The sequence below is a fragment of the Sinocyclocheilus grahami genome, unplaced genomic scaffold (assembly GCF_001515645.1).
Source record: "Sinocyclocheilus grahami isolate Dianchi unplaced genomic scaffold, SAMN03320097.WGS_v1.1 scaffold113.1, whole genome shotgun sequence".
Taxonomy (NCBI): Eukaryota; Metazoa; Chordata; class Actinopteri; order Cypriniformes; family Cyprinidae; genus Sinocyclocheilus; species Sinocyclocheilus grahami.
In genome coordinates, this window is record NW_015505292.1 from 437,600 (window position 1) to 453,201 (window position 15,602).

General features: G+C 38.1%; 2 protein-coding genes across 4 annotated transcripts in view; both read right to left on the minus strand.

Annotated features, from left to right (window-relative positions):
• LOC107589196 (UPF0606 protein KIAA1549L-like) overlaps positions 1-7,399 on the minus strand; it is a 54,236-nt gene extending 46,837 nt beyond the window's left edge. Inside the window, exon 1 of the mRNA XM_016277560.1 lies at positions 6,834-7,399. Within this exon, the coding sequence (XP_016133046.1) occupies positions 6,834-7,035 (202 nt within the window). The 5' untranslated portion in view covers positions 7,036-7,399. The remainder of the gene's footprint in view (positions 1-6,833) is intronic.
• Positions 7,400-10,317: 2,918 nt separating this feature from the next.
• The window catches only part of LOC107589159 (homeodomain-interacting protein kinase 3-like), a 58,537-nt gene continuing 53,252 nt past the window's right edge, over positions 10,318-15,602 (minus strand). For 2 of the 3 annotated variants that reach the window (XM_016277512.1, XM_016277511.1), the window contains exons 16-17: positions 14,717-14,847; positions 10,318-12,680 (exon numbers count right to left, since the gene is read on the minus strand). In XM_016277512.1, the coding sequence (XP_016132998.1) occupies positions 12,252-12,680; positions 14,717-14,847 (560 nt within the window). In that variant the 3' untranslated portion in view covers positions 10,318-12,251. Of the gene's footprint in view, positions 12,681-14,716; positions 14,848-15,470; positions 15,514-15,602 lie in introns of all 3 variants that reach the window. The other variant, XM_016277510.1, reaches the window with a different exon arrangement.

Genomic DNA, 15,602 nt, shown 5'->3' on the forward strand with positions numbered 1-15,602 from the left:
TCAAGTGATCTGGATATTCTTTATTTCATATTAAGACGAATTATACAATAAACTGCCAAGGAAAACAATCTCTAACCATTTTTGCTCCAAACATCCTGAATCCACAGTCCAAATCATAAGACGGAAGAGGTGGTGGGTAACCTGATTGAAGTCATTCATCTCTGGAGATGTGCTGTTTGCTAACGGCTTGTCAAAGCTCTGTACTGATCATCCATCATCACACGGTCACTGTTGTTGCTACTGAACTCATAACTGCAACGTGGCAACAGATATTTCAGCATTAGATGTGTATGTTTGTCCCAGGCATGCACCAAAAACCACCTTTGGGTATATAATGTTATAGAAGAACATAATCACCATATATTCGTTATAATGACAGAGGAACATCGAGACTAATTGGGAGTATGGATTTAGCACACTTATGAATTTGCGCAGGCCCTTGCTGTGGCAAATAAGAAAGAATCAGGAAAAAAAGAACCTTTTGTATATATGGAAGCAGAGAGAGCGCATCAGACTCGACATAATCAACTTTCATACAGACTGTTTCGCTAATGAAACGTGGAATCGACGGAATTGAGAACATGTGAGCTGTGAAAACGGTCAGTAAGGGAAGCAAATCAGCTGCTTTGGTCATAGCAGACATTAGCAGATAATTAACTGATTCAGGGCTGTTTGAGACGCCACACGTCTAGTTGTTAAAATGTGATATTTTAGCATTTCAACACTAGTTGTGGTGTGCAGCATCTTTTTCCTGGCAGACGCTGACCCTCTGGAAAGAATCCTGGTGCTAACAAAGCTTATTCCGGCTCTAATGTAATTCTGTGGAATGTGTAAAGACAATCAAAATGGATGGTTAAAGCACAAGCCAAAAAGGCTTAAAAAAGGCTAAGAGTAATAAAATCAAGCTCTTTATTTAGGTTTTTCACCTTCACTGATATAATTCACTGACCACTTAAGAGTATCTGAGATCTGTGTGGCCACACTGGGAATTTAACAAGACACCGAGAAATAATGGAAAGGCAGCACTGTATCAATATTCCTTCAACATTCTGGTTGGAGGTGTGTTCAAATTATGAATTATTATTTACATTATTTATTAATTATTACAGATCAATATGAATCAAACGATTATTATTATTGTTGTTAGCATTTCTATTATTCTTGTTATTTTAATTAATGATTATTAATTGCATTAAACATCTGCAATTAATTAAAATCCAAACAGCTTCAAATACACTTCCCATAATTTTGTAGATATTTACATCTTTAGCCACTGAAAAATGCTTCAACGTTCTGGTTAGGGGTGTGTTCAGAATTTGATTTTTTTTTTTTTTTAATTATTAGTGATTTATATTAATCAAAAGAATATTATTATTATGATTATATAATTATTATTTAGATTGAAAAATGCTTCAACGTTCTGGTTAGGGGTGTGTTCAGAATTTGATTTTTTTTTTTTTTTAATTATTAGTGATTTATATTAATCAAAAGAATATTATTATTATGATTATATAATTATTATTTAGATTAATTTAGTGCTGGGCAACGATTAATCGCGATTAATCGCATCCAAAATAAAAGTTTTTGTTTTCATAATATATGTGTGTGTACTGTGTATATTTATTATGCATATATAAATACACACATATGCATGTATATATTTAAGCAAAATATATTATGTTTATATATTAAATATATTTGTATATCATATAAATTAATTATATGAATATAAATATATACATGTACTGTAAATACAAATATTTTCAAAATATATAATGTGTGTGTGTATTTATATATACATAATAAATATACACAGTGCACACACATGTTATGTAAAAAAACACATTTATTTTGGATGCAATTAATCGCATTAAACTTCAGCGATTAAACTTCAGGGGTTGTTAGAATTATGAGTTATGTTATTTGTTAATTAATAGTGGTTTATATTATTAATAATTAATTAAAATATTATTATTTTAATTATTATTAATAGTATTAAACTTATTACTCAAACCCAAATAGCTTAACATGCACTCTTCATACTGTAGATAATTACAGGATCAGTCATATGAAAATGCATTATATAGGAAAATAATAATTTTTGTCATTTCTAAAGCCATTTTTTTTGTAATGCCTATTTAATATCTTACTCATCTCCCACAATAATATACTGGCATTAAACCATCTTCATATGATTTCAGCAAATATTGATATGTAATCCATAATCCATACCTAAAGTCTTTTATGTTGCAAACTATATTAATGGCAGTATTAACAATGAAAAAAGCTCTCCCTTTGTTCTCAGTCATTTCAACAGTACATGGCTGTGAATCAAAGACTCCTGCTGTTGTCATTGCATGTTTTTTTTTAACGCAGTTCTCCTCTTGAGGGTGAACAGATGGGTTTTGCAGTAATGCTTCAAACATTTTGAGAGGATCAGATTGACTGGTCCGTGTTTTTAAATGCGAGTCATCTAACAAAATTCTTAAGGAGCACTGAGAGACCTGCTTCTCCAGCTATAATAATTACACCCAGACCACAGGGGCAAAAACACTATGCCTACTCCATTAAAATTGGGCTTTGGTTCCTGGTTACACACAACCTTTCAACTGACAGGTGACAAAAAAAACCATCCCCACAAAATAGTCAATTAAAGCATGAATCCAGTTTAGTTCTGTTCAACTAATTGCTGAATCCAGTCACTGCAGGTCTGAGGCCACAAAAAGGCCTTTGAAAATCAAACTGAGCAGTTAATCACTGTCATTCTGCTAATACACTCACTCTTTCCACACCAGTAAAATAAAAAATAAAAAAGGAGATCGGTTCCCATGGCAACATAGCACAGCAGGCTCCTGTTGACTAGCGGAAGCATCACTGTAGGGGCATTGAGGAGAGATGCCTCATCCTCAGCAAGCCACAAGTGTGTCTGGCCATACGCCATAGACCCAGCTCAAAGCCAAAAGGACAATGGCGGTTTTATGAATGAGAAGGCACAGGCTCTTTACCTCTGTGTATTAAGCCTATGGTCCAGACCGATGCATGTCTGTGTGCCCAAATATAACTAATCTGCTGTAATTCTAGCTTTAGAAATGTATTTATCTTGTAATTCTAGCTTTAGAAAATCGAATCTGCCTTTCTGATATCTGTGTTGTTTCGAGATGTTTAGAAAGGGACGTCATGCCTGGAGTTCGTTCACATAATCAACGCTGAACTTGTTTGCACAAATTCAATCATATTTTGGTTAAATGCTCTTCTGGTCCTCAGGCAAAGGCTACTGATATATTGCAACACTTTTCATTAGTAGAGAAGTGAATGGGGTTGGAAGTGCCATATTAATGTACCACTAGATATGTCTATGCTTGAGTATAATTTTGAGGAGGAATGGAGATGGGGTCAAAGGTCAAGAATATTAGGGATAGATACAACAATTGATATGTCAGCAGAAGGCCAACAACATGGACCTACTTTGCTACCGTCACTGACTGAAAATAAATGATATCTTATTATTACACAGCTCTCTAGAATACTTGCTTCTAATTGGTTACTTGCATCGGTCAGCAGCCAAATATTAATGAATAAATTACTGTTGTCCAGTATAACACTGTATAACTGACCGCTCATCAGAAAAAAAACAATGTTTTCTACCTGGCTGTGCTGATGTTCCGTCTCTCCGCAGTCTCTACAAGTAAGATAATAAGATAATAAAATAATTCAATACCTGAAATATTCCATGGCCATATCTTCACTTTTTTGGTTAATTGATGCTTTTAACACTTCCAGGGTTCTCAGAAGTGAAAATCGTTGAAACTTTTATAATCGTGAATGGAAACCACAACAAATATACTTTTTGTGTTCTCATTTTACCCAAAAGCAAAAGACAAAATCCTCAACAGTGTTTCTATGACTAATATTATAGAGATTGATTATGGTGATCAGAAGAGAGAAAGATGTCAAAGTTGCCATCACTCCCTCAGCCCTTGTGTTGGAAACACCCACACAACAGCATTAAAGCATTTTCTGGAATTTAATGGCTGTAATTTAACACAATGTATAGTGTTTAAAATTCTTTTTTTAAGAATGAAAATATAAAAGATTTACAGATTTACAAAGTTAATAACTGTGGAAACGAATCATCACAAGACCCCTTCCTATGCATTTTTTGACACAGTTAACACTTCTTGGTCCCTGGAACATTGTGAGAATTTTGTTCTAGGCCTATGGTTAAAAAAATCGATTTTGAATTTAAATCTTGGCTTGTCTTAGTTTTCAAGAAGAATAACAGCAACATACTATAATTGCAGTTCAGTTGCCATCTGAACCGAAACGTTTTTGTAGTTGAATAAATCATTTAAAGGCTAGCAATAGCAAGCTGGCTTTGAAAGCATAAGATCCCACCCTCCCTGCATAATCACTCTCCAAAGCCACGCCTCCTCCAAAACACATGAACGCGCACAGGCAGACCAGAAGCTAACCAGCGATGAGAGACGGCAGTACAGAGCGCACAATATTAATAATAATGCCAATGGTGGGCAGAGGTATGCAAATACACATGTTGACAGGCAGGTAGGAAAGCCTATCGTAATGTTCGGACTGAATAATCTGATTGGTCGAACATTTTATAGTCCTACGCCTTCCACAGACAACATAAATACAAATAAATAGATTTAACCACTTAACTTGACTGCTATATGGATGTGAAAAGACTTTCAACCAGCATAACAAAAAATGTTTTTTAACTAAATCAGTCACCTACCCTGCATTTAATTGAACTAATTGGTCTCGTGCATTTTCATACACTATTTTTCTTCACATGGCGCACTAGTGGTTTTGGTGTGCTGCTGAGTCCTTTGACGTAATGTAACTGCTGTGAACGTTTCTTGGGAATGGTTTGCGTTGTATGTAAAAGCAATCCGTTAAGTGACGGCCTAGATTTTCTGCAGAACCGAGCGCAACAAAAACATTAAAATATTGTTACCAGTTGTAAACAGTGGCCGCAAGTACTCACTTTGGTACTCACGTTCAGGGCCGTTTCTAGGCATAGGCGAGCTAGGCGGTCGCCTAGGGCGCCATCAGCTGAAGGGGCGCCAATGAGCGCACGTACTGGCACTTTTTAGCAGGGTTGTGATAAAGAGTGGCACGGTCACCCTGAAATATGACTGCCCCCACTGGATCGCCCAACATTATTGGGCTAGACTGAGTACTGTCAATCTGACGATGCCTGTATGCCACTAGATCAGAGTTCTGTCAATTGCTGCCTGATTGTTGCATGCAAAGTTTGCATTTGGAGTGCTCAACAACGCCATTAGATCAGTGGGCTCTGTCAGTGCTTTGGCAAGGTAACACTTTTTTTTGCCATGCAATAAAGCTATGTTCAAAGTACAATTTAAAATATTGGTACAGTAAATAAAGAGCACAAAATCAGTATTTTGTTTAGGCAGTATTTGTGGCACATTTGTCCAAAAGGTGTGCGTTTTTTGTGCCAATGCATTGTTAAAGGATCAGCGTGTCATGTAATATTCCCATATAAACTTTAACATCCAATTTAAAAATATTTGTATAGTAAAATTAGCTAATTCACGAGATCAATACATCCTTTATTAGACCACTTTGTCGAGTTAAATGCATCCTTACGGAGGTGTCGAAATGCTGAATCAATTCATTCACTTCCAACAGCGCTTAATGGGAGCAGCGTCATAGAGGGCAGAGCGTTATGTTATTTAAAGGGGACGTTAACGCGTTAACGAGTAGCAAATGATTAAGTTGACTTTTATGCCACTGATAAAGCTTTTATATGTAGTTTTATTTGAATGTGACAAGCAACTGGTGTCTGAAAAGAAATATATATATATATATATATATATATAATTTTTTGGGGGGGATAGGGATAGGGGATTTCGCCTAAGGCATCAGATTGGCTAGAAACGGCCTTGCTCACGTTTAGTGGTTTAAACCCAGAAACAAAAAACTAATGTGAAAAGCGATGTAGCCTAGAACTGAACTCAAGTTCTGACCAAACAACCATTGTTAAAACAATCTGATATTTCTCCCTTTAAGCAGAAGACCAGAAGGAGCCAATAGAATTCCAGCTCGGGCTGTAAAGCAATATTTCATTGTCTGGCCCTACTGAACGAATACGCACATTTCCTGAACGAATCGGAGTTTTGAGATGAATCTTTTTGGCAATTCAAAAGATTCGAGTCACTGGACCAATCAAATCCTCCAAATTCCTTCACCTCAGCCACTTTTCCATATTCCCTCAGCCGTTGGTGATTTTTGCGAGTGCGCAAAATCACCAAGAACTGCAAATGAATTTTATATAGGATATATATATATATGTGTATCTATCTATCTGAGGAGCGAACACAGAGCGCCCGGCACTGCAGCACTGAATGCCGCGATCAGACGCTGTCTATACACAAGCGCTTTAGAGTGATGTAGGGCTACCTGCATCTTGCTTTTGTCTGAGAGGTTCTGCCGTGTCTGTTTGCTTCTGCTGCTTTGCTCGCAGACGGCCACAGGAGACGGAACACATCGCAGACAAAACAAACACACAAACGGTTCATATCCAAACATGCACGGTCCGTCTCTCTAAATCTAGACGATTCTTTAAAAGAACGAATTCATAAGAGGGCCAGTTTAGATCCCGCATTGCGTTGAACAATTAAAGCCTCCAAACAATAGAGTTCAATTGAAATTATTCGCATTTCTCAATTGAAATCCAAACGTACAGTTTCAGAAATGAAACGTAAACAAAAGAACCTTTTTGGGGGGAAATGTTTGGAACCTGGGCACTCACACAGGTTGTCAACAAAATCAACCAAAATATATCTCACCGTCTATGGCAAATATGGACGGCACCAGGAGCAATGTAATTCCAACAGATATCAGACACTTGGTCCACACTCCGTCCAAGTCAACACATTTTCGGCACAAGGACAAGCCTATCCATTCCGACATGCCTTGGGTTCCAGCGTTGCCATTCCCGCAACTGGAGCCCAAAATGTAGAAATTGTTACGCGCATTTCTTGGGGCCATCTGGCTAGAGATAAATTCAGCAATAGGCCGAAAGGTCCCGAAAAAGACATTTGATCTATCCTTTCCAGTTCCTTAGACTGAGGTCTTCTCTCCGCTGTTTTTCTGCTCTATGTCAGCATTGAAACTTTAAGGCGATGCGTCTGCAAAGCGCATTCAGAAGCATCCACATCAATCACGCGCGCGTTACTGGAGCAGGTTATCCATCGTGCTTCATTAAAGCATATTCTGCATAGGAATCCAGCAGCGGCAATCCTATAATCCCGCACTTATGTCAATGATGCTGCGACGGAAAATCGACTGCTTTTGATTGGGAAAAAATATCCCGTCTCCAAGCGAACTGGTGATGAGGCGCCTTATTAGAGGGACTGATGTACAAGAGGAAGACGACCTCTGCTGGGTTTACATGAGGATGACTGGTGCCAATTCTGGCCCTCGACATCATACAGCCTGTTATTAGGGTCATTCTATGAAATTCTTTACGAAAAGCGTATAATCGGAATCTTAAATAAAAGTAATAACGCAATCTTTTATGGTGTTGCTATACCTTTAAAAACAGTTTAAAGTTCATTTTACCACAAGGAATTTAATACTGGTATATCTACAATCTTAAAATGACCAGTTTTCGGTGGATTCACGTTATATGGTTAAATATTACAGTTAAAATGCTTTAAATATGAAAGTGGAGAATACATTTAAGGTGAACTGCAGCATGAATTGACCTGGAATTGCTTCTTAAATCAAGTGATTTTATATTAAAACTGGGTATTAAAATACATGTAGGCCTAATCTTTAGAAAGGTTTTAGCATAATAAGTGTCCTTGCGTGCTTATAATATGGTGTCTGTTACGTAACAACCGGAAAAACCATTATAAGACGTCATAAAAAGAGTTGAATTCCACACACATGATGGCGCAATTTCGTTAATTTCAACTCGAGGTTTTTTTTTTTGTACACTTTTTAATACCATATTATTTGTGGTTTAATTTTAAATATAATTATCATCTAGTGTAAATATAACAGACAATATATAAATAGTCTGCAGAAAATAAAACCCTTGTATTTTGTGTTATAAGAAATTTGAAATGAACATTTCTAGGAACAAATGAATATCCATCAAGTTGGAAAATGTTCTCAAATAAGTCGTCTTAAAGATTTCTTTAAATAAAGACAAAACAAACTGTGTGTGCCCGCAGCAATATATATTTTAATTCAAAGTGAATTTTGACAATACACCATTTCTTTAATTTGACACTCACCAAATAGTCACCAGGAAAACCCGCTTTTTGTGACAAAGTACATAAGGCTTGGTCACATATAAATCACTGAGAACTAGAGAGAAATACGACTGCAAACTGTAAGAGACATTACACCCAAAAATAAAAGAAAAAACAAAAAAGGTTTCCAAGTCCTCATATAGTGAATATTGCACAGTGCAGTGGCTACATGACAATCTAATGTAGCATAGAAATCAAAAGCAAACAGAAATCAAAAAGCCACAAAAATTTTTTTTTACAAATATGAAAACGGTAACAGTTCAGATTTACTAAATCAAGTCTGTTTGCTCTTAAGTCTAAATATTACCGATAACTTGCAGTGAGATTTAACTTTTACTAAAATATAATCTGCAGAAGATTTAAAAATAGATCTAAAGCAATCCAACCCAAATCTTACGGCAAGTGTTACACAGTAGCACATATGACATATACAAGGACCCTGAATGAACTGTACAATAACTTCTAAAAGAAAAACATGAATCAAAGAAAAATAAAAACGGTTTGGTTTGGGATTTTCAAAGACATTTCAACTTTAGTTTGCAGATCCCTCAGTCCATAGCAATTGTGCTAAGATTCACTCTTTTATTAGGTTGGGTTTGGTAGACCTTTTTAGAATGAAACCATCTCTGAAATGTTTACTTGCAGTGAATTAATGCAGTGAATTCATATAATGTGTGTGCATGAGTAGCAATTTAGTACTCATCTCTAGTGCTACATGCTAAATATAAAATATAGGGTCATAATGTGAGAAACCACACCATATTTTGGACTGTATCTCCATGAAGTCGGCTACGCTAAAGCAATAAACTCTGATAACGTCCTGTGAAACAAAAGGCAATGTTAATTCTGCTTGACAAATGGTGGTTTACATTCACAGTGTATCATGTATAGCTCCCCAAATATGAGAAAACCGTGTCTTGGGTGTTTAGTCAGCATAAAAATAATAATCATAACAATCCCTGATATAATTTCATTATTGTTTTTTGTTGTTGGTCATAAAGATATAAATTAATCAAGCATGACTGGATTTCCTTTCCACAATTTTGAGAAATAAACATCCATGTTCCACCTTAAAGGTGATTACTGCATTGCATGACTCGCGCTATTGGTTTTCAGGTTATCAACATCTGACAGGACGTCTACCGTGGATTATGGTCTACTTTTAAGCAACTGGTTGGTAACAGCACTTCAGTTACGACTATCAAACACTGCAGTTACGCTTTCATTCCTCGGTCATGCCGTCCGAGGGGGCATGAAAGAGAGGAAGAGGCTGGCCGGCAGTGTTTGTAGAAGGGATATAAAGGTCTGAAGCACATTTCAAAGGCACTAACGCAGTGTTGCTCGCTTTAAAGAGCAGGGACCGATGCGAGAACAAACATACCCATATAATGAGAGCCCACAAAATGAGAACGGATGCCCTAATAACTCAGAACGGTCCGTTTTAAAAAGCAAAACTTGCATTTTGCCTTGTTTTTTCATTTCTAAACACATTAATATACCTGATACAACTTCATGTGTGTATTTCATGTACAATTATAATAATAAGGGGGGAAATTAAACAAAAACAAAAAATTCTAAGCACTGCAGTTACTGAGATGAGACGCCCAAACCCGCAATTTTGGCTAGCTTATCAAAAGTAGCAAGTGCTAATAGCATTACTGAAATTAATAGTCTGAAATGGTGATATAAGTGGGTCATTGAATACAGAATTTATATTGATACTTAAAACAAAAAGTTAAATCTATCCTGCAAGCTATGCTTTAACAAAATGCAAATATACGTACTAAGATAGATATACACCAATATGCATCTAATACGTAAGATTAGCCCTAAGATAACAGATAAAACACTGATGCAAACGAAACGTAAAAGAATACAAACCCACACACACAAAAACCCCAAAATCGCCATTACTTGCAATACAGTAGTTACAATGACACTTCAAAAAAAGAAAGCAAAACAGAGAGAGGCATTAAACTCAAAAACAAACAAACGGAAAAGGAAAAAAAAAAAAAATCTCACTTCTATTTCAAGGTCATTAGACATATATAAAAATAAGAAGGCTAAGAACAAAGTTAATCATCTAATTTCACAGCTATTATGAAGTGGCAATCAGTATATAGCAGCTTATCTATGATACATTCAAGAATAAATGAAACAAAGTCATAACTTGACCGAAAAAGCTAAACATCAACCTCAACATTTTTACAAAGATTTTCTGTTAAATACGGCCTCAACTACACTACGTTCGAGGTCTACGCTAAAACAGTAGCTACTCTGCTTAAGAAATGGATGACTGTCTTTGGTGTAGCGAAAGCATAATGAAAGAATGCACCTAATGGAAAAACTCAAATCTAATAATAAAAAAAAAATGAATTCACACAGAAAAAAAAAGCTATTTCTCCCTGACGGAATGTATGAAATAAAAACAGCATCAAAAAAAGCAATTAAATTGTGAGAGAGGGAATACAAAATCCAATCTTGTCACATGCATCTATGAAGAAAATTGCACACGATCAACTCTCGTCTTATAAAGCACTGAATACTCCAGCAATGATAGACTTTACAGTTGGATACTCAATACTGAATAATTCTGCACAAAGCAAACATGAAACCATACAATATCATCAAAAAGAGCTATCTGCTGATACAAATCCAACACCGATAACACTTCTAACTCTAAAATTAACAGAACTGATGGAAAGAAACGATAAACACACCCCGAAAACTATGGATTGTATTGCAGTTTCATTAAACAGTGTAAATACTATTAGAGTAGAAACAGATTATCAAATATGAAAGTACTCAAACGTTTCTATACATAGTTCATCGGCCTCTGCTACAGCGAAGCACGTTATCCTCAAAGAATCAAGCTCAGCTACCACTTAGCACAATGCATCCACCTCTAAATAACACACGTAAAAGGACTGTTTCGCTTCCAAATAATGCGCAAATCATCTAAGGTGTCAAACAAAACATTTCGCCTGTACAAAAGGGCAAATCATGAGTCTAATATTGGCGCAAATAGCCAATCGGGTGTTGAATAGTGAGATTTTGTTGTTGGTTTAAAACATTAGAACCATTAGGGCGCATTTGGATAGACACCCAATCTGCTTTCTGAACAAAAAACTCCCGTCGCGACCCCAAGAGATGAATTAAACAAGTAGAAACGACACCGATGTATTGATTATGTAAGCCAACGAATGCGCTAATGCACCAAGCACGAAAAAAACAAAGATCTACTGTATGAAACAGCCCTAATATAAAAATCACAAAGAACGATTGAAAGTTTTTCAAGTGCTGCAGTCCAGTACACGCATGACTGCATGTGGGACTCGGGGTAACTTGCAACAACATGTATTTTAAGGCACTGTTTATTGAACCCCAATGGATTCAATGCAGCAAGTCGTACAACATATACACAGAGGGCGAAAAGCGACGGTTTGCAGGCCTTCCCCCCCTTTTTTGAAGTCCAACATTGGTTTTTGCCCATGCAGAGACATGCAGCGTGACAGAACCTTTTCAACACAGGTCTAAAAGAGACTTAACACTGAGGAGCTACGGAAAAATACGGACAGGTAACACCAGGTCGCCACAAGGAGACTCGCACGCACATAGGCGACAGCGATGGCTTGAACGAGAGTCTAATACACACGTCAGAAGGCAATATCGAAAAATAGCATTGGGGATCTGCTGTGGCCCTCCGCCGAGGGTCTCACGACTAGGGATTTTGTTGTATCAAATGTGCAAAAACACATTAAAAGTGAGTTTGTGTGTTCAATCTACTCACTCGCTCACGCATCCATTTGTTTGTTTTATGTTCCATGATATCTATAAAGCTCGATTTGCATCATCATCATCACTGTTGTCAAACTTCATAAGAAAAGAAAGATGTGGCAGCTCAGTGCCGGCTGCGTGCACGTGGCTGCCGCGGGCTCCAGCTCAGATGTAAGGGTACTGACTGAGTTTGCTGGGGCTGAGGGGGAAGCCTGCGTAGACGGGTGACGCCACATAGGAGTGCGGGGGAAAGAGGGCTTTGAATTGGCCCTGCGGGAGCAGGGTAGGGGAGGGCAGCAGCCTGTGGTTGATGCCCATGCTGATGCCCTGATGGTGCACCAGGCTGTAGGCGGGCTGCAAGATGGCCCGAGGGGCTGGTGGTGGGCACGGCGAAGGCAAGAGGTGGGCCACGGGTGCGGAAGGCGGATAGGAGAGGAGGGCGGGAGGTGGCAGGTGGCCGGCCGAGTGTGTGGGGCTGCCGTGGGGAAGCGAGAAGGTAGGGCCGTGCACTGTGGGCGGGATGAAGGCCTGTGGCCGGCGTGGCTGCCGGTAGTTGCCGTTCCACTCCTTGTGGCACGACCCGTAATGCTGGACCTGAGCGGGAGGAAACAAAACAATGTCAATTTCATTCCAACAATTTAAATAGCAACTGAAAGACCCTATGAACTGCCCCGTCTCAACGTATTCCCTTTTTTAAAAACCATTATAATATGGATGAACATCCAAGTGAAAACAGAAGGGGACTAAGACAGCAAAATCTAAAACATGCATTTACAAAAACGATAGTCTGACATTTCATACCTAAAAGAATAGACCAACAAACAACATTTCTTGCCAAGACAGAACTGCTTGTGATTCCATCAAACCTATCGTTTCATCACAATTTCACCATCCAGTTAGGCACATCAACCATAACTCCTTCAAAAACAGCCAGAAATCTGGCAATCAAGAAGATCAGGCCCTTTCTTTCGGGAACATGCTTCACAACTCCTTGTTCAAGCTCTTGTTCTGTCCAAGCTGGACTATTGCAATGCTCTCTTGGCAGATCTTCTAGTCAGTTCTATCAAACCTTTACAATTAATCCAGATTCATTTTTAATGAGCCGAAAAGAATGCACGTCACACCTCTGTTTATCAATTTGCACTGGCTACTAATAGCTGCTCACATAAAATTCAAGGCATTAATGTTTGCCTACAAAACCACCACTGGCTCTGCACCCCTTTACCTAAATTCATTACTTCAGACTTTTGTGCCCACTAGAAGCTTGGGTTCTGCAAGTGAATGTCGCTTTATTGTGCCATCTCAAAGAGGCACAAAATCACTTTCACTGACTGTTAAATTAAATGTTCCCTCCTGGTGGAATGACCTGTCCAACTCAATCCAAGTCCTTAGCCATCTTCAAGAATCGCCTAAAAACACATTTCTTCCATCTTTATTTGACCCTCTAACTCTAGCACTCTCGCGCTGTGGATCGCCGGATCGGCTTTCACCGTGGACGAAGCGGAGTCCAGCCCGGGGTCGTCACATGTGGTTGCCGCATTTTATGGAGGACTGTTTCCTGATCCTGGTAGAGTAGACTACATGCCGGCTGTTCTGACTCTCTGACTGTAAGTACGTTTTTCATATTTAAAGAATTTGCCACTGACAATTCAAACGCGAGTTTTGAGTAGTGTAGAATAGCACTTGTTTGTCATTTCTTCGATCACAAATGCAGACATGGTTTTATGTTTACGCAGCGCGATGCAACGCAACGCGTAAAAAGACAGTATAAGTCATTATAATCCGTAATTATGTCCCCACTGGATGCAACAAATGCCTCATTTATAATGGGTTTTAATGTTTTTATCTCGTGGCTCCGGCCGGACAGGGCATCACAACATGGTAAGGGGAATAACATTTCTGTCACATGCTTGAGGTATTCGGCCAATCACAACGCACTGGATAGCTGGCCAATCAGAGCACACCTCGCTTTTCAGATGATGAGCTTTGTAAAAATCGACGCGTTTCAGAAAGGCGGGGCATAGAGGAGAAACAATAATGTACAGTATGTGGAAAATAATGTGTTTTTTAACCATAAACCGCATAAACACATTTCATTACACCAAATACACAAAATAATGTTCTTTTTAGCCGCATCATATGACCCCTTTAAAAAAAAAGCTTGCTCTATTCTAATTGGGTTACTTTTTATTTATTATATAATAAAAAAAAATAAAAAAAACCTTGCTACGTGTACTGCGTTAATCTAAATGAGACTTGTTATAGCACTTGCATATCATTGCTCTCTTGTTGATTTTGATTGCTTCCATTGTCCTCATTTGTAAGTCGCTTTGGATAAAAGTGTCTGCTAAATGACTAAATGTAAATGCAGTTCATACCATAGTCATAAATTGCTACTTGCTAGTTGGTTGCAGGTGTTATTAGTGGATAGGACATTTTCATTCTAAAGCATTTGATTGGACATAAATGTGTGTAACGCATGATGAGTCAATATTTTTGCCATATTTGAATATGGTTATTGGCTATTTTTTTTAAGCATGTAAATGGTCATACTTTTATTATGAACCACAGAGCATTTATCTACTTTTACAATTTGTACAGTATTACAGAAAAAAGCCAAAAAGACAGACCTGGCCAAAGCCTGGCAGCTGTGGCTGGAATGAAGAGCTCAGTTTCTGCTGGCGGGGCAACGTGGGTGTGGAAAAGTGGCTCAGTCGTCCTGGGCCGCAGCGACCTCTGGACTGGCAGTAGGATTCTAAGACTACAGAAAGCATAAAAGACCAAAAAGTGAGTGATCATTAAATAAGATATATAAGAGGAAAGAAAGATGATTAAACTTAAATGCAAAACTTCAGCTTATATAAATTAACATTTAGAACTGCAGCTTGTATGAACTGAATCGGCTGCCAGTATTCACTGACGTTCTGTTCAAAAGAAAGTGAATTAAACATCAAAACCAACAAGTATGAACTGCGAGGTTGTAAAAGAAACTTAGATAGCAATGTATCTAAAACATAAACTCTCCTCAAACTTTCCATGGACACCCCAAAACAAACATGTTGCCTGGGTAATGTGCCATGAGAAGCATCTGAAAGAGTTTACCGCTCCAGCAATATTTCTTTCAAAGCATGCTTCAAAAACAAAGCATTGGCTCCACATAGGAAACAGGACAGATATGCTTTGGAACGAAAGAGGGAGGCCGGGGAAATATTTTCCAATAAATAAATAAATAAACTTAGGGCAGTCAACACGCAGAGTAAAAATGAAGTTGGGAATGAAGAGATCAGGTATGGGAGAGGAAGCTCAAACCGAAAGGGTCTCACTCAACACTGGGATGTCGCGCACAAGACACTGGGTCACAGTGCACGCTATACCCATAATCACCTGTGATAGCCTCTGTGACAACTTCCTTTTTCTCTCCTATGACCTGTAAAGTAGACATTGGCTGTGACTACACCAAAAAATTGGTTGTGCAGAAGGAACTTTGTAATAATGGCCCAATTTGAGACTGGGGGG